The 22117-nt window shown below is 41.3% G+C and overlaps 5 protein-coding genes across 21 annotated transcripts in view; 2 read left to right on the top strand and 3 right to left on the bottom strand.

The window, feature by feature from the left end:
* Positions 1-185: 185 nt before the first annotated feature.
* LOC128758431 (meiosis-specific nuclear structural protein 1-like) lies at positions 186-3728 on the bottom strand. Its single transcript, XM_053864294.1, has 9 exons — positions 3617-3728; positions 3109-3312; positions 2390-2517; positions 2220-2322; positions 1857-2086; positions 1449-1773; positions 1105-1362; positions 684-809; positions 186-615 (listed from the first exon to the last, which is right to left on the bottom strand). The coding sequence occupies exons 1-9, from the start codon at positions 3623-3625 to the stop codon at positions 520-522; spliced, it is 1479 nt and encodes a 492-aa protein (XP_053720269.1). The 5' UTR covers positions 3626-3728; the 3' UTR covers positions 186-519.
* Positions 3729-3884: 156 nt separating this feature from the next.
* tex9 (testis expressed 9) lies at positions 3885-11627 on the top strand. 4 transcript variants are annotated; one of them, XM_053864296.1, is made up of 13 exons: positions 3885-4042; positions 4112-4199; positions 5033-5151; positions 5299-5362; positions 5445-5512; positions 5584-5620; positions 5692-5747; positions 5813-5973; positions 6119-6210; positions 6310-6483; positions 6574-6708; positions 6798-6932; positions 7002-11626. In XM_053864296.1, the coding sequence occupies exons 2-13, from the start codon at positions 4197-4199 to the stop codon at positions 7080-7082; spliced, it is 1125 nt and encodes a 374-aa protein (XP_053720271.1). In that variant the 5' UTR covers positions 3885-4042; positions 4112-4196; the 3' UTR covers positions 7083-11626. The 4 variants fall into 4 exon arrangements, with proteins under 4 accessions (XP_053720271.1, XP_053720273.1, XP_053720270.1 ...); XM_053864298.1 differs by lacking the exon at positions 5033-5151 and having other exon boundaries at positions 3886-4042; positions 7002-11625; XM_053864295.1 differs by lacking the exons at positions 3885-4042; positions 4112-4199 and adding an exon at positions 4588-4669 and having other exon boundaries at positions 7002-11627.
* On the bottom strand, positions 6200-10485 carry mns1 (meiosis-specific nuclear structural 1). The gene is made up of 9 exons (XM_053864299.1): positions 10316-10485; positions 10040-10252; positions 9711-9838; positions 9526-9628; positions 8264-8493; positions 7868-8192; positions 7546-7803; positions 7329-7454; positions 6200-7266 (listed from the first exon to the last, which is right to left on the bottom strand). Exons 1-9 carry the CDS (start codon positions 10316-10318, stop codon positions 7183-7185), a joined length of 1470 nt encoding a protein of 489 aa, XP_053720274.1. The 5' UTR covers positions 10319-10485; the 3' UTR covers positions 6200-7182.
* On the bottom strand, positions 10794-18980 carry znf280d (zinc finger protein 280D). Of its 4 annotated transcripts, none has more exons than XM_053864292.1 (18): positions 18833-18980; positions 17859-17983; positions 17597-17784; positions 17428-17524; positions 17145-17351; positions 16987-17061; positions 16767-16873; positions 15910-16079; positions 14115-14272; positions 13949-14049; positions 13740-13886; positions 13186-13320; positions 12894-13117; positions 12701-12841; positions 12563-12628; positions 12376-12491; positions 12274-12295; positions 10794-12106 (listed from the first exon to the last, which is right to left on the bottom strand). In XM_053864292.1, the coding sequence occupies exons 2-18, from the start codon at positions 17974-17976 to the stop codon at positions 11788-11790; spliced, it is 2391 nt and encodes a 796-aa protein (XP_053720267.1). In that variant the 5' UTR covers positions 17977-17983; positions 18833-18980; the 3' UTR covers positions 10794-11787. The 4 variants fall into 4 exon arrangements, with proteins under 4 accessions (XP_053720267.1, XP_053720266.1, XP_053720265.1 ...); XM_053864291.1 differs by having other exon boundaries at positions 10794-12109; positions 17859-17980; positions 18833-18965; XM_053864290.1 differs by having other exon boundaries at positions 10795-12109.
* Positions 18981-21731: 2751 nt separating this feature from the next.
* The window catches only part of tcf12 (transcription factor 12), a 46356-nt gene continuing 45970 nt past the window's right edge, over positions 21732-22117 (top strand). For all 11 annotated transcript variants that reach the window (XM_053864967.1, XM_053864974.1, XM_053864966.1 and 8 more), the window contains exon 1: positions 21732-21889. The gene's annotated coding sequence lies outside the window, so the exon portion shown is untranslated. The remainder of the gene's footprint in view (positions 21890-22117) is intronic.

Genomic DNA, 22117 nt, shown 5'->3' with positions numbered 1-22117 from the left:
CGCAAGCGGCAAGTGCCTGAAAGTCTTCCACTCATAAATAGGCAAAAATTGGACGCAGCATTCTTCTTTTTCCTCTTCTTCTTCTTCTTATTAGTATTAGTGGTAGTGGTAGTAGTAGTAGTAGTAGTATTGTCCCTTTTTTATTTTTTATTTTATAAAATAAAAGTGATGCGGTAATGGTTATCTATATGCATGTATGTAATCACATCTGTATTATTTTAACCAGCATATTTCCAGTCCTCCTCTACTGTAGAACGAATATATAAATTATGATTGTAATGGTAAACAAAACAAAATATGAATAGAGCAATTCTTCAATGACAAGAATGACAGCTTTAAAAGGTACAGTTTCGGGGTCGATTCTGAACAGTTTCTCCTTCAATGTGTTGAGAACAAACTCATTTCATACAAGTGCACACTGCGAATTTAGATAAATTGAAAGTATGGAAACATTGCTCCCTTAAGACATTTCGGCCATGTGTTTTTTTTGGGTTTTTTTTTGGACGGAAATGGAATATTCTAGTTAGCTTCCTCATAAACATCTTCGGCAGGTGGCTCATAGTGTTTTCTGAATTCATCATCAAAGTGTTGCAGGTCGTCCTCACGAAGTAAACCCTGATAAAAAAGAAAAAAGGATTGTGATAGTTCTTAGCTCTCTTTCCAAAGGACATTAAACAACTCACCTTTGGAAGGTATCCAAAGAGTTTTCTAGCATGGCGTTTAAGAAGTTTCAGTCTTTCTTCTTCTATTATTTGTCTGCACATCGCCTCTTTGGCTTCTTCCTTTTCCCTTTCTTGAGCTTCCAGTAGCTGGAATAACAAAGGCATAAATTATTATTATTATTAACCGTAACAATGATTTATGATCATGAACAAGCTACCTAAATAACTAAGTGTCTTCCCCACTACATCTTGGAACAAATCTGCATGCACCAGCTGTCGTTTTAAACAAATGATGTTTTGACAGACCTGTAGTTCAACTGATGTTGTTCGTTTAAACAGGAGAGACTTTAATCCACAGTAGTTTGTAAAAAACCCGTCACTTCTGGAAATATGTTACACAACAGAGCAGAAGCGTGTGGTGGAAACAGACTGAACTACGTACCAACTCCATCTCATGCTGCCTTTTTCTGTCCTCCATCAGCTTCTCCACCTGCCGATTGTGCTCAAGTTGCTTCATCCGTCGCTTGTGAGCGTTCATCTGCTCTAGCCGGTCATCTTCAGCAAACTTGGCCAGAAGCATCTTTCTGAAAGCCTCCTCTTCTGCTTTCTCCAGTTGTTTTCTCTTCTCTTTAAAGGCCATCTGCTCCTGGCAGGTCCGCTGCAGGAACGTTCGCAGTTGGATCGCCTTCTCCATCTCCTCCTGTCGTGCAGAAGGCCAAACAGATGTAATGGTCAGTTGCTCTTATTTGGGAGCTAGAACCTATTGAAACCTTAAACATTTCTTACAAGATCTTTGCGCCTCCTCGCCTCCTCTTGTTCTTCAAAGTGAACCTCCTGTCGCATTCTCTCCAACTCTTCACGCTGCCTGTTCTCCTTCTCCATTTTTTCAGAGAGAACCTTGTGAAGCACTGCCTTAGCCTCTTCCATCTCTCTCAGTTTGGCATTTCTCTTCTCCTCCATCTCCTCCTGATGGTTGGCAAACTCGATGATGCGTTGGTTCTCAGCATCTAACTTTTCTTGTTCCATGCGCTTCCACTCTGCCTGCTGCCTCTTGAACTCCTCTATATACTCCTGCGTGGCCTTGACCTTCTGTAACTTCTCGAGTCGCTCCCTTGAATGAATAGAGTGACATCCATTAGATACGTGCTGAAGTTTAAGACGACCAGTGAGTGAGTGTCAAAGATTGAATCCCACTTCTCATTTTTCTCGTAGATCTGTCTGATGATGTCATCCACCATCAGCTTCTCCTTCAGGAACTCTTCATGGACCTCCAGTTTCTTGTGCTTCCTCTCCACAATTTGCTTTGCCAGGAATCGTTGGTACTGCAGTTGTTCCTCCTGGCGTTGCTTGACAGCCCTTTCCTTTTCTTGATCTGCTCTTTCAAGCAGGTCTTTCCTCATACGGTTGAAGTCGGCTTCTTGAACCTGTTGGGAAGACAGGGAGGACGGAGGAGGAGGAGATTTTTTGGGGCTTTACAACTGTTAAAATGTAGTTCAGGTCTCCATTCAAAAGAAAAGATGGTGCTCTTGTTGGTTGTTTCAGTCATGGTTAACTCACCAACTGCTCCTGTTTGATTGCATTTTGCTCGAGAAGCTGGTCTGCTCGCCCTTTGTTCACATACGCCAACTTCAGCTTGGACTGAAGCTCTCTAATCTCTATGCTGTGAATTAAAAAAAACTTGAATCAGGAGACAAAGTTTGACTGTGCTGTTTGCTGTTTACGGCTACCTGTTTTCTTTGATGTGCTGTCTGATTTTTTCCTCTTTTAGCTTCTGACACTCCACTTCTTCAAGCTCTTTGGCCAGTCTCTCTTCCAGCGCCAGCTGCTTTCTCCTGGTTTCTTTCTTCTCCTCAGCCTGAAACAACAGATAAGAGCAGTTATCATTTCTAACACATGCAGGCTACACAAAATGATGTGGACAGCAGATTTTATCCCAATAAAATACCTCTTGCCTGAGTCTACAGTGGCAGAAAAAAGTTGTTGGACACTCTTAAAATTTGACACAATCCCAAATATTATCAAGAGTGAGTCGTGGGGAGTGCTGTAGCCTATCCCAGCAGTCAGTGGGAATACACCCAAGACAGGTCACCAGTCCATCGCAGGGCATACACACACACACACCTAAGGGCAACTTTAGAGTGCCCAATTAACCTAGTGATCATGTCTTTGTGTTGTGGGAGGAAACCAGAATACCCGGAGAAAACCCACGCAGGCACAGGGAGAACATGCAAACTCCACCTAGAAAAGTCCGGAGCTGGATTTGAACAAGGAACCGTCTTGCTGAGAGGCAGCACTGTTAACCAATGTGCCACTGTACCACGTCCTATATTAAATATTGAGTGAGTTTAGTGCAAACATAAAGTTTGATAAATAGTGGTCAACTGAAGCCTTGAGGCAGGATTTGTACAGTCCTTATTGTGTGAAGTGGCTGAAAAGAAATGCTTACTTGAAGGCGGGCGCCTTCTTTGAGTCTCTCCTTGGTCTGCTCTCGGTGCAGCCTCACATAACGCCTCTTGTCGAAGCAGTCGTTCTCACAGAGGCTGGCCTGCAGCCGCACGTCTTTATCCACCTCCTGGATGTACTCCACCATGAGCTGATCCTGCTCCCGCCGCCTGTTTTGCATCTCCAGCTCCTGATTGAAGTTCCGATTCTGTCAGAGACGCACAACGTTGTCGTCACAATCAGAAATCATCGCCACAAATCATAAACAAATTGTTGGACTTAATAGTAGTCAGTCTAGAGTATTTGAAATATGTACAGTTCAGGTGTTCAAGAGCCAAATAGAGAGTCAAAGTAGTCTAATAGTTTTTCATCGTTGAAATGCTTTAACCCACTGAGATTTTAGGGTTTGACTTGATGATTTTAACTTCCCTCTGAGCAAACAAACATACACCAGCACAACTGTGTTTAAATAATGTGTATTTTAAATTCTTAGTAACGTTTTAATAACCCACCAATTTCATTTTTGTTTTCTTTCTCAAGCTCAACAATGATTTAATTCAAGAGACTGATGCTCCTTCACTGAGATTCAGGCGAAGCCAGGGATACTGTTTCAGTGATTCACTCAATTTCAGCAGCGCTCTTATAATTATCTTCAGCACCTTTTATTCTTGTTCAACTCCTTTGATTGTCTGTAAAGCAGAATAAAGTCGGTGGCGATCACATTAATGAGCCAATAAAGAGGAGCTGAACTGAAACAGGGCAATTACATGACAAGAAATGAGATTACTTTAGGATCTTGTTTACAAATCAGTAAGTAGATAGCTGAACGACAAATATTCAAAAGGTCGAGGTATGATTCCATATTTGCATTTTATTAGGAGGTATACATTGATTTGACCTTTGGAAGAGTGGAATAATAGGACTGCAACCTTCTTGAGGTGAGTTTCTATTGTTTACTTCTTGCCTTGATGATGTGACCAGTTCAAAGGCTATCATTCTTTTCAAAGAGTCGAAATTCACTCAGAGGGCACTGATACAGAAGAGCTACTGCAAGCCACTGCAAAGTTCAGAGTTGGAAATATACTTTACAAAATGGTAAGTATCAAGAACGAGTAAGCAAACCATGATGCTGTATCATATTCACAATGTTTTCTGATACAGCCCTCTTTCAAATGTGTAGCTATGACTGCGGTTCATTGTTCAATCTGGAATTCTGTATTTTGAAGCGATCTCACTTAGTAATATGAGCATTTAGGCAAATCTGATCCAAACTTGGTCATAAATAAGCCATATAACATCAAATGATGCGATCGGTCTGCTGTTTTGGATTACTATCCAAAATATAAAATATATATATAAAATATAATCCGACAGGACATGTTTCCTCAAGTGTTTGGAAAATAAATCGGTCGGTTAAACGGTCGAACAGTTGTTCGACAATAGTAGAAGCGTATCACTTCGGCCACCGTAGCTAGACTGCGCACTCTCGAGTTGCTAAGTAACAGCGTACACAACTCCCAGTCGGGATGGCCGCGACAAGTTTCGTCAGAAGAGTTGCTTCAGCGGTTTGTTGTTTTACACCTTAAATTGTAGTAAAATATTTAATAATTTTATAAGATGTGTTTGTTTACCTTTTGACCGTAATGGGGTTGACGAAACATATGATGAAGCTAAGGCTAACGGTGCTTTTTAGTACTGTGTATGTGAAACGTTATTCATCAACGCACTGAAGATGCCAATAAATTAAGTTATATTACATTTGTTTTATTTTTAATTATGTATTAAGTTTTTCGTGTTATTATTAATAACACTGTTCTCTGGTGTATAGTTTTCATTTATTTTTTCAAACAATTGAATCTAGATGCGTTTTTGAACTTAAAACAGAATATTGACACATATTTAAATATCCATTTCTATTACTGTCTTAGAAACGTGTGTCCCGAAGTGGTGAACCTTTCATGGGAGCTGAAGCCCGGCCGAAACAGAAATCAACCTCGAGTCCTAAAAACTCCATCGATGACCTTTTGGCAAAAGAAGAAGAGTATAAGTACGGACATGCACTTATCGGATTACCCGCCCTAAAATACTTATCATACATGTTAGCCATGTCCAACCCTAAGTGTCTGTGTTACAAACAGCAGTATCCTGTATGAATTGTGTGAGTTAATTTCAGTCATTTTATTTCTTGCACTAGGATGCGAAATGCAGCGCTGGAAGCCAAAGCTGCAGATTTAGTCTCCCAGGCGGACCAACTCCTGGTGAGTCTGTTGACATTGACTGGTGTTCTTGCTCAAACAAAGTCATATCTTCCATCACGTCATTTCATTGTGCCATTTCCAGGGTGAAGTTTTGTCAAATTCATCATCCACCCGTCTGGATTCTGACTCTAGAGGTGGAGAAGGTTCCAGGTAAAATGAAATAATATTGTAAAGTGTCTGCTCAGAGTTGAATTATTAAGACTTCAAATACGGCAATACAGGAAAACAAACCTTCAGGAAACGGAGGACTGTTTAGAGGTACCTAGAGATGAATCCATATGATTTGCATTTTGCCACCTGACTAGTGTATAATGGGTAGTTTGTTCAAGGTTTCCTGCAGTATTCAACACTGTCCTCAGAAGGTGGCACCACAGAAGAGAGTTCTGTGAGTTTGACATTAATTCGAGATAACAAATCTGCAACACTTCAACTTTTTTGTGTGTTTGAAAGATCCCAGAAATCAGTGAGGATGAATGATAAGCCAAAAGAGATGCCTGCAGAGACATTCATATCTCAGGCGATTCAAAGCATTGAGGAGAAGATGACAGGTGATTCTGTCACACATGTCACCTGTGCTGGGGAGACTGTGCAGGTCAATGATGAAGACGAAGGTAAGACAAAGCCTCAATGTCAATAAGAATAAATGGAGAAAAGCTCATGCACCGCAGGATCAAATGACTCTACACCAAGAAAGAAAGGAACACTGAATTTGAACAAAATGTAAGTCAAACATTTCTGTCGACTGTTTCATGGCAGTTATTTCGGTTGCACTCACGCGTGTTGCAAGAGCTCGTCTTCGGATCATGCAGGAAGAGCTGGATCAGCTTTCAAGCGAATATTACAAGAAGGTGCGGTTTATTGTTTTATTTTTATATATATATATTTTTATATGCCACGTTTGGTCAGCAGAGGGAGACAAACCCTCTCGTAAACGCGTCTCATTGCAGGACGATGAAAACATTAAACTCGCTGAAAGACTGAAACATCTTGAAGAAGATCGAGTTCGACACGAGAAAAGCACCGTCGGTCTAAAGGCTCAACTAGACAAACACAAAGCTTTTGGAGAAGAGTCTGCCAAAAAGTGCGATGCTCTTCAAACAGAAGTCTCTATTTTACGCAAGGTGTGTAAAAAAAAAAAATTATTCAACTGAATTGTTTAGCAATGCATATACTCAATATCAGTTGTGTATTTACACCTGTTGTTTTCCCAGGAGCTGGAGAATCAGAAGCGCTCGCACAAACAAGCTGTGGCTGCTCACAACACACTGGAGGTTCGACTGGCGAGAGCTCTGGAGGAAGTGGAGAAGCTGAAAACACAACTTGCCACAATGAAGCAGACAAACAAGGTCGGGTAGTCGCAAGCTATTTGTTTTCTTCGCTGATGACCATAACATTATGACTTCTGCTGAGGTGACCTGTCTGTCTAACCAAACAGGATCTGTTCAAAGAGGAGAGCGCAAAAAGAGAAACTCTACTGGCTGAAAACAAAATGTTGCAAAAGCAAAAATCTGAGCTGATCATGGGGTTCAAGAAGCAGCTCAAGCTGATCGACATTCTGAAGAAACAAAAGGTGAGTGTCGGTTTTGTTGCCTTGCCACGGTGTCTCTTGAGTCTTACATGATTCTCTGTCTTTATGCAGATGCACTTTGAAGCTGCCAAGCTCTTGTCGTTCACTGAGGAAGAATTTGTCAAGGCTCTGGACTGGGGCAGCGGAGAATAGTGGCTTGTTGCATGACTGGCCAAGACCATGATCTCAGTATGATTTTCAATGGAAGAAAACAGTTTCACTGACTGCAAATTGTTTGGTAAGAAACAAAACATTAGAAATCATGAGTCGGCTGTTTTCCAAAATGTTTCCTCAAGGCCTCATCAAAGTGCTCCAGGTCATCCTCCCTCAACAAACCCTGAAATAGATGAGGTCATGTTGTGAAATCTGTTGAACAAGGAAGTGCATGATGTGTCTAACCTTCGGCAGGTATCCGAATAATTTTGCCGCGTGCATATTGAGAAGCTTTTGCCTCTCCTCTTCGATGATCTGCCTGCGCATGGCCTCCCTCTCCTCCTCTGCTGCTCTCTCTTTAGCCTGCCGCTCCTTCAGAAAACACCAGACATTCCAAATAATTCAACTGCCACATGTGAAAATGACTTGTTTCCAATGACCACAGATAAAGGACGATTCCTACCACTTCAGCCTCCCGTAGTCGTCGCCTGTCTTCTATTAACTTCTCCACTTGTCGTTTATGCTCGAGTTGCTTCATTCGCCGCTTTTGTGCGTTCATCTGTTCTATGCGATCATCCTCCGCAAACTTCTCCATCATCATCCTCCTGAAAGCCTCCTCTTCCTCCTTCTCTGCTTGACGTTTCATCTCTTTAAATGCCATTTGCTCCTGGCAGGTCTGCTGCAGCATCAGTCGTTGTCTGATCTTCTGCTCCATCTCCTCCTGTTGTCAAGCAGAGATGAAGCTGTTCCTCTTGTTTTCATCAAAACACTGTCAAAGATCTTACAATTTCCTTGCGCCTGTTTGCCTCTTCTTGCTCCTCAAAGTGAAGCTCCTGCCGGATTCTCTCCATCTCTTCTCGCTGCTTCTTCTCTTCCTCCATCTTCTCTGAGAGAACTCTGTAAAGCACCTCCTTGGCTTCTTCTCTCTCCCTTAGCGCTGCCGTCCTCTTCTCTTCCATTTGCTGCTGATAGTTAGAAAACTCTCGGATGCGTCTGTTCTCGGCTTCAGTCTTCTCTTGCTCCGCACGCTTCCATTCGGCCTGCTGCTTCTTGAACTCCTCGATGTATTCCTGAGTGGCTCTCACCTTCTCCAGCTTCAGTAATCTGTCCCTGCACGAGACGGTCAAATGAATTGAGCGAATCAAGTCAAAAGAATGAAGTTAGAAGGAGTGATTTCCTACATTTGATCTTCCTCATATATCTTCCTGATGATCTCGTCCACCATCAGCTTCTCCTTGAGGAACTCCTCGTAGGCTGCCATCCGGCTGTACTCTCTCTCCATCAGCTGCTGCTCCAGCTCTCTCTGGTACTGCAGCTGCTCCTCATGACGCTGCTGCTCCTGCTTCTGCTTCTCCCGCTCAGCTCGATCCTGCTCCATCTTAAACTTACTGGAAAAGTCGGCTTCCTCACGCTGTCATCAAGAAAACAGTTCAGACACAGAAACAGATTTTTTTCGCCTGCAGGGGGCGCTCTGATGCACATTGTTTCCCAAGTTCAATGACACGCATAAGCCATTTAACATGTCTCGTGTTTCAGTGATTAAGCTTCACATAACCTTAAGTTTTGACTTGATAATATTATGATTACAAGCTTAAAATGTTTTTACACCCATCATTGCATCCTTCTGAAACGTCTCTAGTCCGCAGAGGTCAGCATCTACTGTTTATCAAAGACGCAGTTTGCAAGTACCTTTCTCGGCTCTCTTTTGAGAGATGCTCACCACTGCAGGTAGAGGGCAGTGTTTTGGCATCACGCCTTGGTAGCCAAAATTATTATTATTATTATTATTGTTAGAGACATTCTGTGCGTTGTGCACGGTGGATGAGCGGTGTGACTGCTCGTATGCGACGTGACGTATGTGCGTGTCGACGTTAGAAAGTGTTATGGAAGCGTGAGGAGCACACTAGTTTTCGACCTAAGTCGATATTTGTGTTTATTCCCTGATGTAATGGTAAGGTGTGGAGAGAGGATTTTAATAAACACACATTTCAAATTAAACCCAAACCTCCAAGAAGAAGAAGAATTTATTATGGCTGTGTTGAATTTAAAAAATAATATGGACATAAACGTAAAATATTTTTCAAGTTAGTTGAGCTCGCAAGTAGACTGCATCCCATGCAAAATAATAAAGGATAATCAAATTTCTGTTTATCCTTTCTATACGTATCAACTGGAAACACCAAGACGTTTCTCACTATAATCTTCATAAAAGCGTCATTTGAAAAATTAATTAAAAATTAAAGTCATTGATTTAAAAAGAATGTACATTTTAGATATTTGTTTTATTATTTTTCTATATCTCCTTTTTGAACTGCAGACATACCTTTAGTTTTGTTTTTTTTTTGTTCAACTGTTTACAACCCAAGTGCAAAGGTACCACATTGCCAACTTCTAGAGTGACTGTGGTCACACGGGTTGAATGAATAAAACCACTGTATCTCACCATTTTCTCAACCTTGATGGCTCTCTGCTCAGCTATTTGTGCTGCTCTCTCCTTGTTCACAAATGCCAACTTCAGCTTTGCCTCCAGCTCCCGAAGCTCCAAACTGAAACGGCACATAATAAGAGGGATGAAGAAGGTGAGGTCAACTGACAGAGAGATATAACAATGTATACTAATCTGTATACCTGTTTTCTTTGATATACTGTCGCGTCTTTTCCTCCTTCTCCTTTGCTGAGGTGATTCGAGCCAGTTCTCTGGCCAGACTCTCCTCCTGCTCCAGTTGCTTTGCCTTGTTCATCATTCTCTCCTCTGCCTGGGAACATCACTTAAAGGTTTTATGCATGGAATAATCTCAACTTTCCAATGCTCCTGCCCCCTCAAGGTAAACAACGGTGCGTAATCTACAAATTCCCGCAAACCGTGAACAATGAAAAGATGAAAGGTTTATGGAGTTCCTGCATCTGGACAAGTTGAAATGTGCTTGGTGTTGTTCCATTGTTTATGGGGAACCAACCTGCAGGAGAGCGCTCTCCGTCTGTCGCTCTCTCAGCGCCTCCTGCTGCTGCCTCACGAACCTCCGCCTCTCGAAGCTCTCCTCCTCTCTCAGACCGGCCTGTCCTCTCCTCTCTCGGTCCAGTCTCAGAACCAGCTCCTGCCTCTGCTGCTCCTGCTGTATGCGCTGACTTTGGAGCCTCTGTTGCTGTTTGTAGTCCCGGTGTCGACTCTGCTGCAGAGAAACACAACTTAGCTGCGCACTTGATGCTTTCGGCAGACGGACGCACAACTTTACCATGTTTGCTTCGTCTTCGGTCTTTGACTTACAGTTCCAAATGGAAAGAAAAGTGTTGTAAAACAAAATATAAGCAACAATAAATCGAATACAAAAAGGAAGAAATCACCGTCCTTGGATTGCAAACGGGAAGTTTTTTTCAGGGCCGTGTCGCGCGCTGCTTGTGAGTTTCGTTGTCACGGAAACGACGCGTATCTTCACGTGCACTCAGGACAGGACGGCGAGGATGACGTCACACGTTTGACCCAACCACCGATGTTTAGCGTTAGGTAATATGATGCGGCGTCCTTTACATTAAATGAGTGTCATTGGCAGAATTCCACGCCAACAAATACATATATTAAAATCAAGTTTACTGTGGTCTAATCGCGGTGGATGTAAATAAGAGAATATGAGCGACGATGCAGGACCAAACACTGCTGCTGTCTTCTTCATGGGCAGAGTAAAAACACCGTCTTGCTTTCTTTGAAAGACTTTATTTTAAAATCCAACACGAGAGTTGAAGTCGGTGTTTTCTATGAACTATATTAAATAAATTGGAGTTCTACACACTCCGAGTCATACATGTTTTACTGACTTTGCCGTGGTGTATGATTCAAGGGAAGCCTGCTCTTTGTACATGAAGAAAGCAACCATTTCACAGAAAAAAAACCCCAAAATTTTCAAACCCTGCATCACACATCACTCGCAGAAGACCTTTTAGAAGCACTTCTAAGGACAATCTTACAAATATATTTTTTGCATGGTTAAGGACTGCAGTTCAGAAGACAAAAAAGGGTTTCTCTTTGGAATTTGTTGACCTCCACACCAAATTTCAGCGTAACATTTTTAAGATACAAAGAACCAAAATCCCATTTTCACGTTTTAGTTCTTGCTGATTCCTCCGCCTAAAAATAGCAGGTGAGTCAAAGGTGTACATTAAAACCGCATTAGTCTTGCATAAAAACTATGACCTCAGCTATTTTATTAGCTCTACAGTAGACTGACAGTTCTAGGACTGGTAGTGAGTCATATTCGCTTTGTCATATCCGACACAAAATAAAAGAGTGACACATGACAACATTCTCCGTTTCGGCTCGACTATGAACTGTACTACTACTGGTCTGTCATACAGTTGTGAAGTTGTTCGGTCTGGGCAGTGCAAATGCCACAGGTTCTGTTATGTTTTAAAACCCCAACCCATCCAACATCAATGTACACCATCATCTCCAAAATGATACAAGACCATATTTGAGCAACAGACGACTTAAGTGAAGTCTGAGAACCTTTCACGTGACACAGTCAGGAGGTGGATCCAGATTACACTGAAAAGGCTACAAAAGGGATTATTATTATTATTATTTCAATGGCATAATCTCACATTCTGTGCAACAAGTCTTTTTAATCTACAGTTGACTACTGACAGGCAAGTCGGTTTGTGAATTAAGTCCAGGATCAGCTGCACTGAGAACGGAGAGCAGAACGCCATCTTCCTAAATGTCAGACGGCTGCTGTTCCTGCACCTGTTGCCCGGCATCTGAAATGCAGGACTCCTCTTTGACCTCTGAGCCGTCTGATGGCTTCTCTTTGTCACCTGGGGCCTCATCAAGAGAGTGAGGAGATTCCTTCTCCTCAGTGGCAGGAGCCTCCGTCACATCGTGCTCCTGACCTTGTTTTGGCAATGGAGCAGAATTGTCATTGGTGTCGAGTGGAACGCTCTCTGATCGTTCGGGGTCAATTTCCTTTGGTGTCAGATCGTTGTTGTTGTCTGGTTCACTGTGTGAGGAGACACCAGGATCTTGTCCGTTGAAGCTGCTGTGATAAGATAAGACCATTAGGATGCTGATAACGGCTGCTTCTTGTCATGTCTTGTCAAAGCTACTGATGCATTTAGCATGATGAACTACAGTGCATGCAAAGCACCACGGGGGGCACGGGGACACTACAGCCAAGACAAGCATGACGGGGCTCATACTCACTCTCGATTTTTCTCTCTGACATCTGTCGTGTTAAACACAAGTAACATTTCAATGAAGGTCGCAGAGATACACCCTCCCCGGTATACAGAAAGATGAGCCTACCTTTGTCCAGAATGGCCCTGCACTCATGACTTGGTCTGTCCACTAAATGTTTAGTCATCAAGTCTCCTCCTGATGCGTCCAATATGAGGTCACAGTTGGTACAAACCAGGGTTAACCTGAAAGAAAGACCCTGATAAATACTTCACAGCAGACATGAGCTTTTCAGGCATGTTTTTTCAAGACTTACTTGACTGCAGATGGTTTCTTTGGGTTCATTTTGGAAATTCTGTTTTTGCTGATGGTGCTGTGAAATCTAAGCAGTCGGCATAGACATGAGTCAGAACAGAAACAAAACATGCAAGTAAAAGCACAAAGCTCTTCTCACCGAATCATGTGGTTTCCATAGGAAACTTTGCAACTTGTGCGGTATTTGCACGCACCGCAACTCGAGTTCATTGGGAAGTGCGAGAAGAAATCTTCCACTTTGGAGTTGCATTCGACGCAGGTGAAGCATCCGTCAGTGCCGCTGCAAACAGACAAGTCACTCAAGTGACTGTCCACGTTTGTCTCCCACCTACCTCAGATGTGTGAGTGCGACGTTGAACTTGTTGGAAATGCCAGCTTGTTTCTTGTTCTGCACAGACTTGACTTTTCCTACAGCGGACATGCTGGACTTGGGCGCCATGACTTGAGCTGCCTCTTGACCAGCGAACAGAACATCTGATTTGAGGACAATTCCAGTTCGAGCAGGGCGGTTCGGCATGTTCGGAGACTTTCCGGTGAGGGAAGCTCGGATGGTCACCTGGTGAAGCACAAACAAACAGATGACAATGCTTGGAAAACACAGCGTCTTGTGAAGACTGAACAGACCTTTGTTCCTGGAGCGAGACCCTCCAGAGCTTTGGGTTTTCTGAAGGTCTTGTGTCCATGAGTTCTGTGATCCAATTTCTCCTTGCAAGAGAGAAAGTTCAGCCGGCACTTGCCACAGCGGTGTATCCCTTTTTTCTGGAACATAAAGGCACAAATGCTTACATAACACAGCAACTGTGATCTCACCAATGGTCTTGTTTTCTACCACTTGGAGTGACCTCATAAAAACTGGTCTCTTCTAGCCTCGACATTCATCAATCACCTGACCCCACATTCGTCGCCTGCATCATCCTGTTGTTTCGTCACTAAATAGTTTGCTCTGTGAACCTTTAACAAACACATCTGTGGTGCCCACATGACAGTCTGTTGCACCTTGGATGCATCAAGGACTAAAACCACCATGGTTAAGCTGGATCACTAAACTTAGGCTTAGATATAGGTTCTTGTCTGGAAGCAAAATATAAATACTTCTTCCTCTGAAGACGCTTATTGAAGGTGCATTGTTTTTTGATTGTGTAACAAGAGTACTACTCAAAACTACTAGCTGCACACACCTGATGCTTCATGTAGTGTTGCATGTATCTGTGACTGCTTCTGAGAACTCTGAGGCAGAAGGGGCACAGCAGATCTTTGGTGCTGTCATGGACAGTTCGGAAGTGTTGCTCCATCACGGAAAAGAAGGACGATCGAAAACTGCAAACCTGCAGGAGAGCAAATTAGCAGATGCCGTATGCATCGTACCATCTACGGCAGAGCTTCAGACCTGGCAGATATAAGGCATCTCTCCAGGTTTGTGGATGTTCTTCATGTGCTCCAGCAGGACTTGCTCCGATTCAAAGGCCAGCTCGCAGATTTTGCAGTTGGCTGTAAAGAACACACGCGTCACGTAAAGAACACGTCCTTTGACAACGAAGCCAAGTGTAACAGACTTGAAGACTCGATGGGGCTGTGTGCGCTCTCTATGTGGCACTGTAGCTGGAATGGGGTCATGTATTGTCGGTAACAATGCTGGCAAGTGGTGTGACTGTCCCAACTCTCACTGTTCTGCTTCTCCAGCTCCAAGTGGTGTTTCATGTGGTTCATGAACCTGCAAAGATATTAAGCGGTAAGACAACATTTAATTCCAAATTAGATAAGATTACCTTAATTCTTCCCACAATGGGGGGTTTAACATTACAGACATAGACAAAGCAATAACACAACATCTTTGTAGAAACAAAGAAAAAAATAACACAAAAATACACAACAATGTGCAGAAGTCCATACTGCCCAACAATGAACAGAGAGTCCAACCACTGCACGTCATTGTAAATATTGTAATACAAGAAAAGTGTTTTAATTTTGATGTTAAATTCCAGGTCCCAGCGGAGGTGAGAAGAGACAAACATACCATGGAATAATAACTCTCTCACAAGATCGATGACTATTATAATAACAGCAATTACAAACAGATTTGGTTTTTAGGCTAATGATCCAGTGCGCTGCCTCTTTAATTGGGCACTTCGGCAGCTCCCCGACACGGCTGCCCCGAAGAGACGCGGCCCATTTTTCAGCCCATGGATTTTGCCAACTCAGCTCCCCACAGAGAAATGTTTACTGCGGACGAACTATGACCTCTGCTGGAAGAGCGCAGTTCATATACAAATGTGTTTGTCCATTAAAAGCAGCTTACAAAGGATTTTCTCATGACAGTTTGAAGCACAGTGGTTTAATCAAAGCAATGGTTATTCTTCATCTTCAGGCCCCCTTGGGGAGATAGAGCGATGGTGTCATCCATTTGAGGGTGAAACCGAACCAGGGCGGTCTGTCAATGCTTTTTACTGACCAAACTAACATTTCTATTGGCAGATGACAAGAGATATGTAGGCAACATTATCTCGCAGGGAAGTGCCTGAATTGTTTTACTCTGTTGAACGCATCATTAACATAACCCCAGGAATGTATTTTTGAGGCTATTTGGCTAGTCTCTGTTCAGTGCAACCAAACTACTTTTTGTGTAAAACAGTCCTAAAAGGGGGGGGGAAAATTGGTAATTTAAGACAAATAACAGTATAAATATAACAAAATGCAACAACACTGATAAAGAACATCATAAAAGATGGCTTTCAATAAACATGGACATTACTACAAAATCAACAAAGACATGATAAGAGATAAGGATTTAAGTGTATCATAGACTTGATTGCTTTTTTTTAAGTGTCAAATGACAGTTCAAACGTAACCATTGTTTTGAACAGAAAAGATCAAAGTGCAATGTCTGGTTATTATGACCTGATTTTTAAAGTCTGATCATCTTTAGACCATATTTCTAATTCATCTTCTACAAAGTAGACATCATGACAGATTCAGTTGCTAATCTAGCTCCTACCTTAGGTGTATTGTTTTTTTCTTGTTTAGGGGAGTTCACAGAAAAATCTTTAATATTCCTTCACTCAGATTGTTTCATAACAGTAATAAGTATTTTGAGTGTTTTCATTTTGAAGCTACCCAAGGGTCAATAACGGTTTCAAGTGAGGCATCACGTTAGCCGTTAGCTCTCCAGTACAGAGAGTCATGAGTGTCGCGGATTGGACAATAAATCTTGTGACAGTGTGTGCTCAAGTTAGAGATGCATCAGGTAAAAAAGAAAACCACACACACTGACACACCAGAATGAGCTTCTGTTATGTCAGGACCACTATTAAAGCAGCCAGGTTTACTATTTTGAGCACCAGGAATTCATACCTGATATTGTTCTTGAGAACTTTGTAGCAGCATGTGCACTTAAAAGTGCAGTTGGGCTCGGTTTTCCTGCCCTCCATGTTCCCTTCAAAAGTTCCATAGTAGAACTCCGACACCAGCATGACTAGTTTGCTAGTGCCAGAGTTCAAGGACTCAGCACTCACACAGCAGGTCTAAAACAAAACCAGGACAGGAAACACACTGTATAAGAAAATCACAGATATTTTTGAAGCCTTACAAGATTAGAAGGGAGGAATTTTTTGTTCTTGTATTCTGCTGTCTTTGTGTTGTGTTCTAATGCTGAGCAAGCCACGGGTCTGTGGTTCTAACAAAATATTTATTGATTGCCCATTAATAAATTCAAAGTAAATTAAATAAATCCAACATTTATTTGACATTTGTTTGTTGAGGTGAAAGACATTCATGCATTTTATTCCAAATCCAGCAACCTAGACTGTGTATCTGTGTGAGTCCAAACAATAGAAGTCAATGTTCATGAAAACTTTTGAAGGATGAGTTATGTCCAATTACATTAATGTAAGAAAACTAAGAAAAGCAGAACAGGTGGTTAGCACGACCCTTTGGATTCCCCCGGTCACAGCTTTGTGTCCTGCAACTACTTTAAGTTTTGATTTATTTTGCCGAGAGTCAATTCTTTTGTCATTGCAGTTCCATTTATTTAACTGTATGCAGAGTAAAATGGCAGAGGCATGTGCCAGTGCCTTTGTAGTTATAAGTATTATTATTATTGTCTTTATTTTTAAAAGACAGGTTTTCTACATCTGTGTGCTCAAGCGGCCATTGTCGTCCTCTGCAATTTACATTTTCGATGTGAGAAAGAAACAGAGAAGTTTACTTACCATCATGTGACTTTTAAGTGTCTCACTCAGAAGGAACTCTTCGTTACATTTGGGACACTTTTTCATCAGAATTGCATTTTCAACAAGGTCAGTAACTTTGGCTTGTTCTACAAAAAAGATCAAAATGCTCTGAAACAAATCAGCTTTTTTTTATCAATGTGCAACAGTTTGAGTTACAATAGCTTGAGATGTGCATGAAGTACTGTTCTGGAAAACTCACCAGAATCCAACTTTGCCTTCTTTGCTTCACTGTTCTCATGCTCTTGTAGCAGTCCTCGTTTCTCAGCACTCTGATCTACGTTAATCCCAAAGGAAATCTTTGTTCAAAAGTACTGATCCATAGCAATAACGTTAAAATGACCTTCAATCAATACAGACCTCTATTATTCGATGCAAGAGGCGCAGGAATGGTCTGAAGGGAAGAGGCGTTGTTGTCTTGCAGCATGAAAGTTTTGGTTGTAGACCCCACAGGGCTCTGGACGTTGGATAACTTCACAATGTTGTTGCTGATTTGATGCACCTGAGGCCGATGGATGGCACCAGGAGTGCCTTGTGTCCCCTGTTGAACATTGTGCTGCTGTCCAGCTTGAAAACCAAACAAAACTGGGCATGTTTAACGCATTCATCAGATCAGCAATAATGGGTCTGTCAGAGAAAATACCTGGGACAATCGTCAAAGAACCCCCGGTAGGTAGTTGTTTCCCAATTGAGGCAATAAACTCACTGTCAGATATAAGTGGGGATGGGACAATATAACCCTGAAAAAGAAATGTATTTAAATAATAATGCACACCATGAAAAATGTACCTAAGAAATATACAAAATAATACCTTGTTATTGACAATTATTGGCCTAGGAGCTAAACTTATGGGCTTTGGCGCAGCAGTTTTCACAGTATTCCCTGTAATTCTTAAAGGCAATACAGGTGAGGCGCCAGTACCAGGAGGAGTCCTTTTGATTTCTGTTTTTCTTGTAGTGTTTGTTTGAGAGGGTTGAGGATTGGGTTTGTTGTTATTTGCTGTAAAACACAAGAATAGATAAATATATATAAAGACAAAACAAAGTGTTTCCAAAGACTGACAGTGGACATACTAAGCACTCCAACAAAAATGGGCTCATCATCGTCATCATCTATCACGTGAACCACTGGAGCTGGTTTCTGCCACGGCTCCAGCTCCTCTTCTTCACATTCCATAAAAAGTTCTGACATTTTGCTGCTGAAATTGAAGCACAATATTAGCCAACATGACAACATCAATATTTTGTAGGTTAACTACATAATGTTTATTATGATAACACTAAAATAAAGGGTTCTATGGTTTTATATTATATGGAAACCACAAACAAATGAAGAGTGTAAAAGGTAAGTTTGTTGTATTGCAAAACATATAGAATGACAGCGATGGCAGTAAACATGAATAAAGCTTTATGACAACCTACTTTCATATGATACAATGTTATTTAAATATCTTTTTTGAACTGCTTACAAACATACAAACGAAGACTGACTAAAACATGCTACTTGACTCAGGAAATAAACAATAATCATTTCCTTAATTTCAAGGGATTTTCAATTACTAATGTAGTACAGGAACAGAGTAGGTGCTCAAATCTATTTTCTATTGACTATGTAGCCTATAACAGTTACATGAAAAATAATAAGATTCGTTTAAACCTATTTCACAATCGTATGACCACGGCCAACACTCAGAACGAGCCGACAACTCACTTTTTCTTTTACAAGTTTCCAATGTAGCAATGCAGCGAAAGCTACTAGCATTAGCAACTAGCATTAGCAATCTGATCTTTTCTGAGCTCCTCTTTGTTTTCCGGAGAAAACCGTCTGCGAGTCTGGACTGAGGACTTTTAACTATGCATGATGAGGACTGTGGTGCTTCAACAATGGTAGCTCATAGAGTCAACTGACGTTGCCGGTTAGTTTCCAGCTAATAACAACGTTTGCTTCTCCTCGTTAGCTCGTCCCCATTATCCCTGAGTGCTAGGTTTTAGGACAAAGCTTGCAGAGGTTGATTGTGGAAAAAGGCTGTTTTTTAAAAGTAGCATACCTGTCTGACACCAAGTCACGTTTCCTTAATGTCTAGACAGCTGGTAACGGACGATCTTTGACCCGATGAATATATGTTTGTACACAGAAGAGCGAGCCTACACCGGGCGGAGGCGTCCGTCTGGACCACACGGGCAACGCTACTTCCTTTTCAACTTGTGCTTTTATTTTGAAGCACTTCCTCTCAACACTGCTGTGATATAATTTGAATAGGTCATTATAGTTGCAGCACACAATTACAAAGGTGTGGTCCCAACGCGTGGATGACATAATGATCTAAGTATTTTGCATAAACTAATTTTGTTCTGCTTATCTCAAGTCGAGCGAAATGATAAATGAATCACTTCATCTCCATATACACCCCTTATATTGATTATTACTTGTCACTGGTGGATGTTCGAGTGTTCAATGGATACTGTTTGCTTTAAATATGTTTTGTCATCATGCAACAACTGATGAAAACGACTCATGATTAGAACATTTTAGCTTTCATTGACAAGAAATTAGTCACTATAGACCAGCATCATTACAGTAGTCTACGACTGTGATACAAAAACAAACATAGATAGGTTCTTGGGGACCGGGTGGGGTGGAATGATTTCATGGGGAAAAATGGATTTGAATATTTCTCAATCAAAAAATCGACTCAATAGACCACAATATACTGAATTCAAATCAGGAAGGGTATGGACCAGCACAGGGCTGGGTGAAAAGTGACTCAAGTTGGAGGCAACAGTATGTTGCATAGTATGATAATATGTGATCATACATACATGGTCAGTTTACCACCACAATTTGGGATCTCAGTGACAAAGGAAATTAGATATCTGAATGAGGGTATTTCCAAAAATGAATCTCTCACACACACAAAAAAAATCTATTACTCCAGCCAAGAGTGAAGTCTTCAAAGATTCTGGAGCAACTGATATAAAGCTTAGCATAAAGCACACTATGCAGACACAAACACGACTAACAGTGACATGCCTCTTGAAAAAAGCAGGTGTATGGGGAATGAATGACAATATAATAATATTATTTTCAGTCTCTATAATGAGTAACGCGGTTCTCGTGCTCTATGTAATACATATGGCAATTTAAATCTTAAATAACAACTTGAATCATCAGCATGACTTTACACAGAAACAAGCTCTATGAAAATGACCATTTAGCAAAGCAGTCTTCGCCATCAGCCCTAGAGACAAATCCATATTATTGTTATTATTTTTATTAGAAGCAGTAGTAGTATGCGCTACAATCATAATTATAGTAATTATAATGGTACCGGTAATAATTACAAAAAAAAAAAGCAAAATATTTCTCATACTGTCCAACAGGTGGCAGTCTGGAATTAACAAAACAAGCTCAAAGTTCAAGTCAATCCACAATAGTTAAATAAATAATTTAACAAACATACAATTAAATAAATATATAAACAAGTTCGTCTTGGGTTGTTTTCTTTGACAGACTCACCAAAATCAACGCGATGCTCCACATGTAATACCTGTGCCGTGCTTGCAAGCCCTAATACCGTTCTCATGTTCACTCGGTGAAGACTTGAAGGGTAAATACCAAGTCGTTAATGTTTTTTTTTAAGTGTAAAGGATCCCAAACGTTGCTGATTCCCTTTGGGAATCGACCTCTTAAACATCGGAACCCCACATTGTAGCTCCCTTATTAAATATGTGTATGATTTCACCTTTATAACAAGCCAAATAAGTGGAAGTACTGTATATTGGAACTATGCGAGTCTGGTCGGTTATTTAGTGAAATTGTGTCGTACTGCAAACACTTGCATATACTGCATAGCTTTCCTTCGTGGATAGATTATAAACGGTTTTAATCCGAAATAACTAAGAAATATATTTTGTGCAGTGAAAAATGAGGTGTGGTTGCGAAGGTAATTCGTCGCAACCGGAGACTTCTCCATCCGAGTCATAAACTGAGTCCAACTTGTTCTTGTCCTGAGATGTGTCTCTCAATCGCGGAAGAAGAAGTAGTTCCGGCAGAGAATTGGGAGGCTGCGTTTGTAATGGGATAAAAAAAAAGGATTTCCATCATAATTAAAAATACCTGTCACATGCTCAAAGTATTCTTTACTGGTCTTTATGGTTAAGAATACTCGCGTCAATTGGGAGTATAGTAAAGAGCCCACTTGTCAGCAAAGCGCACAATTTGCGGGAAAAAAACCCAAAAACTTAGTTCTGAAGGCAACAGGTAATGTTGGAAGCATATTGGTTGTCTTCATGTTTTAGGATATCTTGACCTATTTAGTTTAGTTTAGTAGTTTAGTGATGAATGAATCCGGTGGGAACTGGACAAACCAGCCATACGTTAAGCCTTATGGCTTTATTACATGTATACCTTCACAGTGACTGTGTGATATGATGGAACTGAATAAAGGGTGCAACCTGCATTAGTTTTGATTTTTTTGAAGGACTGAAGGTCCTCAACAAGCCTTGTGATATAATTGTTATAGTTACAAATGTCTTTTTACATAGAATTAGGGGAGATTGAAATAAGCATTCATTCATCATATATCATATCCCAGTCCCTGCAATGGCTTGAAAAGAAAGAGTTCAAGGCTAAATTAAAAATTTATGCTGTGTACAATTCCACAAATTTTAAATGCTTGAAGGTTACCATAATCAATCTGCTTATTATGTGAATAATTATTGGATTTTTCCATTCAGACTGGTGATGAAAATCCAAATCATGCAATATTATTGGACTTTAATTGTTAGCAATATCACATTTACCATGTTCGTGGGTGATCTGACGTGATAACAGAGAGCATAGATGGAGCTCCCACTGCCGCATCTCCTGCTGAGAGGGACCAGCATGTCATCGCGCGGAAGGATACAGCAACCAATGTCATCGCTGTGCTGCGGCTTTCGCGAAGCAAAAAATGTCTGCCTAAGGGAAACTCGTAACTGAGACATACACAACAAATTTCCCCGTGTAGCGCCACGGAAAACCCCATTTCGCGATTTTGGAGGGGTGTTGCAGTAAAGCGTGTCCGTACCAGATCACCCTAGTGGGGAATTGAATCGAAAAGAAGGTGAGTTATCAGCGCGACTTTGCCAGACGCTTTCTGACCTGTGAAAGAAGTTGGGAGTTCAGGGAGACCATCAGTGCGTTTTGTGTGTTGGACCAGATGACTGACACTTGTGATGGCGTTTTACTGCCTCAGCTGGCGTGAACTTGATTTTATTTCCCGACTGAAGTCATGACAGAAAGGTGGTTTTATTGGTACTTGTGTCTGAACGCATCAAAAGCGATTGAGCAG

Source organism: Synchiropus splendidus, chromosome 5 (assembly GCF_027744825.2).
Source record: "Synchiropus splendidus isolate RoL2022-P1 chromosome 5, RoL_Sspl_1.0, whole genome shotgun sequence".
Lineage (NCBI taxonomy): Eukaryota > Metazoa > Chordata > Actinopteri > Syngnathiformes > Callionymidae > Synchiropus > Synchiropus splendidus.
Note: the sequence above shows the minus strand (reverse complement) of the source record. Positions and strands in the feature narration are given on the sequence as shown.

Coding starts and splice junctions, on each gene's coding strand:
- LOC128758431 (XM_053864294.1), bottom strand. Junction 2,518..3,108: donor AAGAAGGCGCCCGCCTTCAA/GTAAGCATTTCT, acceptor CTGTTGTTTCAG/GCTGAGGAGAAGAAAGAAAC. Junction 616..683: donor TCTTTGGATACCTTCCAAAG/GTGAGTTGTTTA, acceptor CTTTTTTATCAG/GGTTTACTTCGTGAGGACGA.
- tex9 (XM_053864295.1), top strand. CDS start 4,631: ATGGCCGCGACAAGTTTCGTCAGAAGAGTTGCTTCAGCG. Junction 5,363..5,444: donor CCCAGGCGGACCAACTCCTG/GTGAGTCTGTTG, acceptor TGCCATTTCCAG/GGTGAAGTTTTGTCAAATTC. Junction 6,709..6,797: donor CAATGAAGCAGACAAACAAG/GTCGGGTAGTCG, acceptor CTAACCAAACAG/GATCTGTTCAAAGAGGAGAG.
- mns1 (XM_053864299.1), bottom strand. Junction 9,629..9,710: donor CAGTATATCAAAGAAAACAG/GTATACAGATTA, acceptor GTGCCGTTTCAG/TTTGGAGCTTCGGGAGCTGG. Junction 8,494..9,525: donor CCATCAAGGTTGAGAAAATG/GTGAGATACAGT, acceptor TCTTGATGACAG/CGTGAGGAAGCCGACTTTTC.
- znf280d (XM_053864290.1), bottom strand. CDS start 17,976: ATGTCAGAACTTTTTATGGAATGTGAAGAAGAGGAGCTGGAGCCGTGG. Junction 14,050..14,114: donor CAGCCCCATCGAGTCTTCAA/GTCTGTTACACT, acceptor TGTTCTTTACAG/CCAACTGCAAAATCTGCGAG. Junction 12,110..12,273: donor GTCAGAGAGAAAAATCGAGA/GTGAGTATGAGC, acceptor ATCTTATCACAG/CAGCTTCAACGGACAAGATC.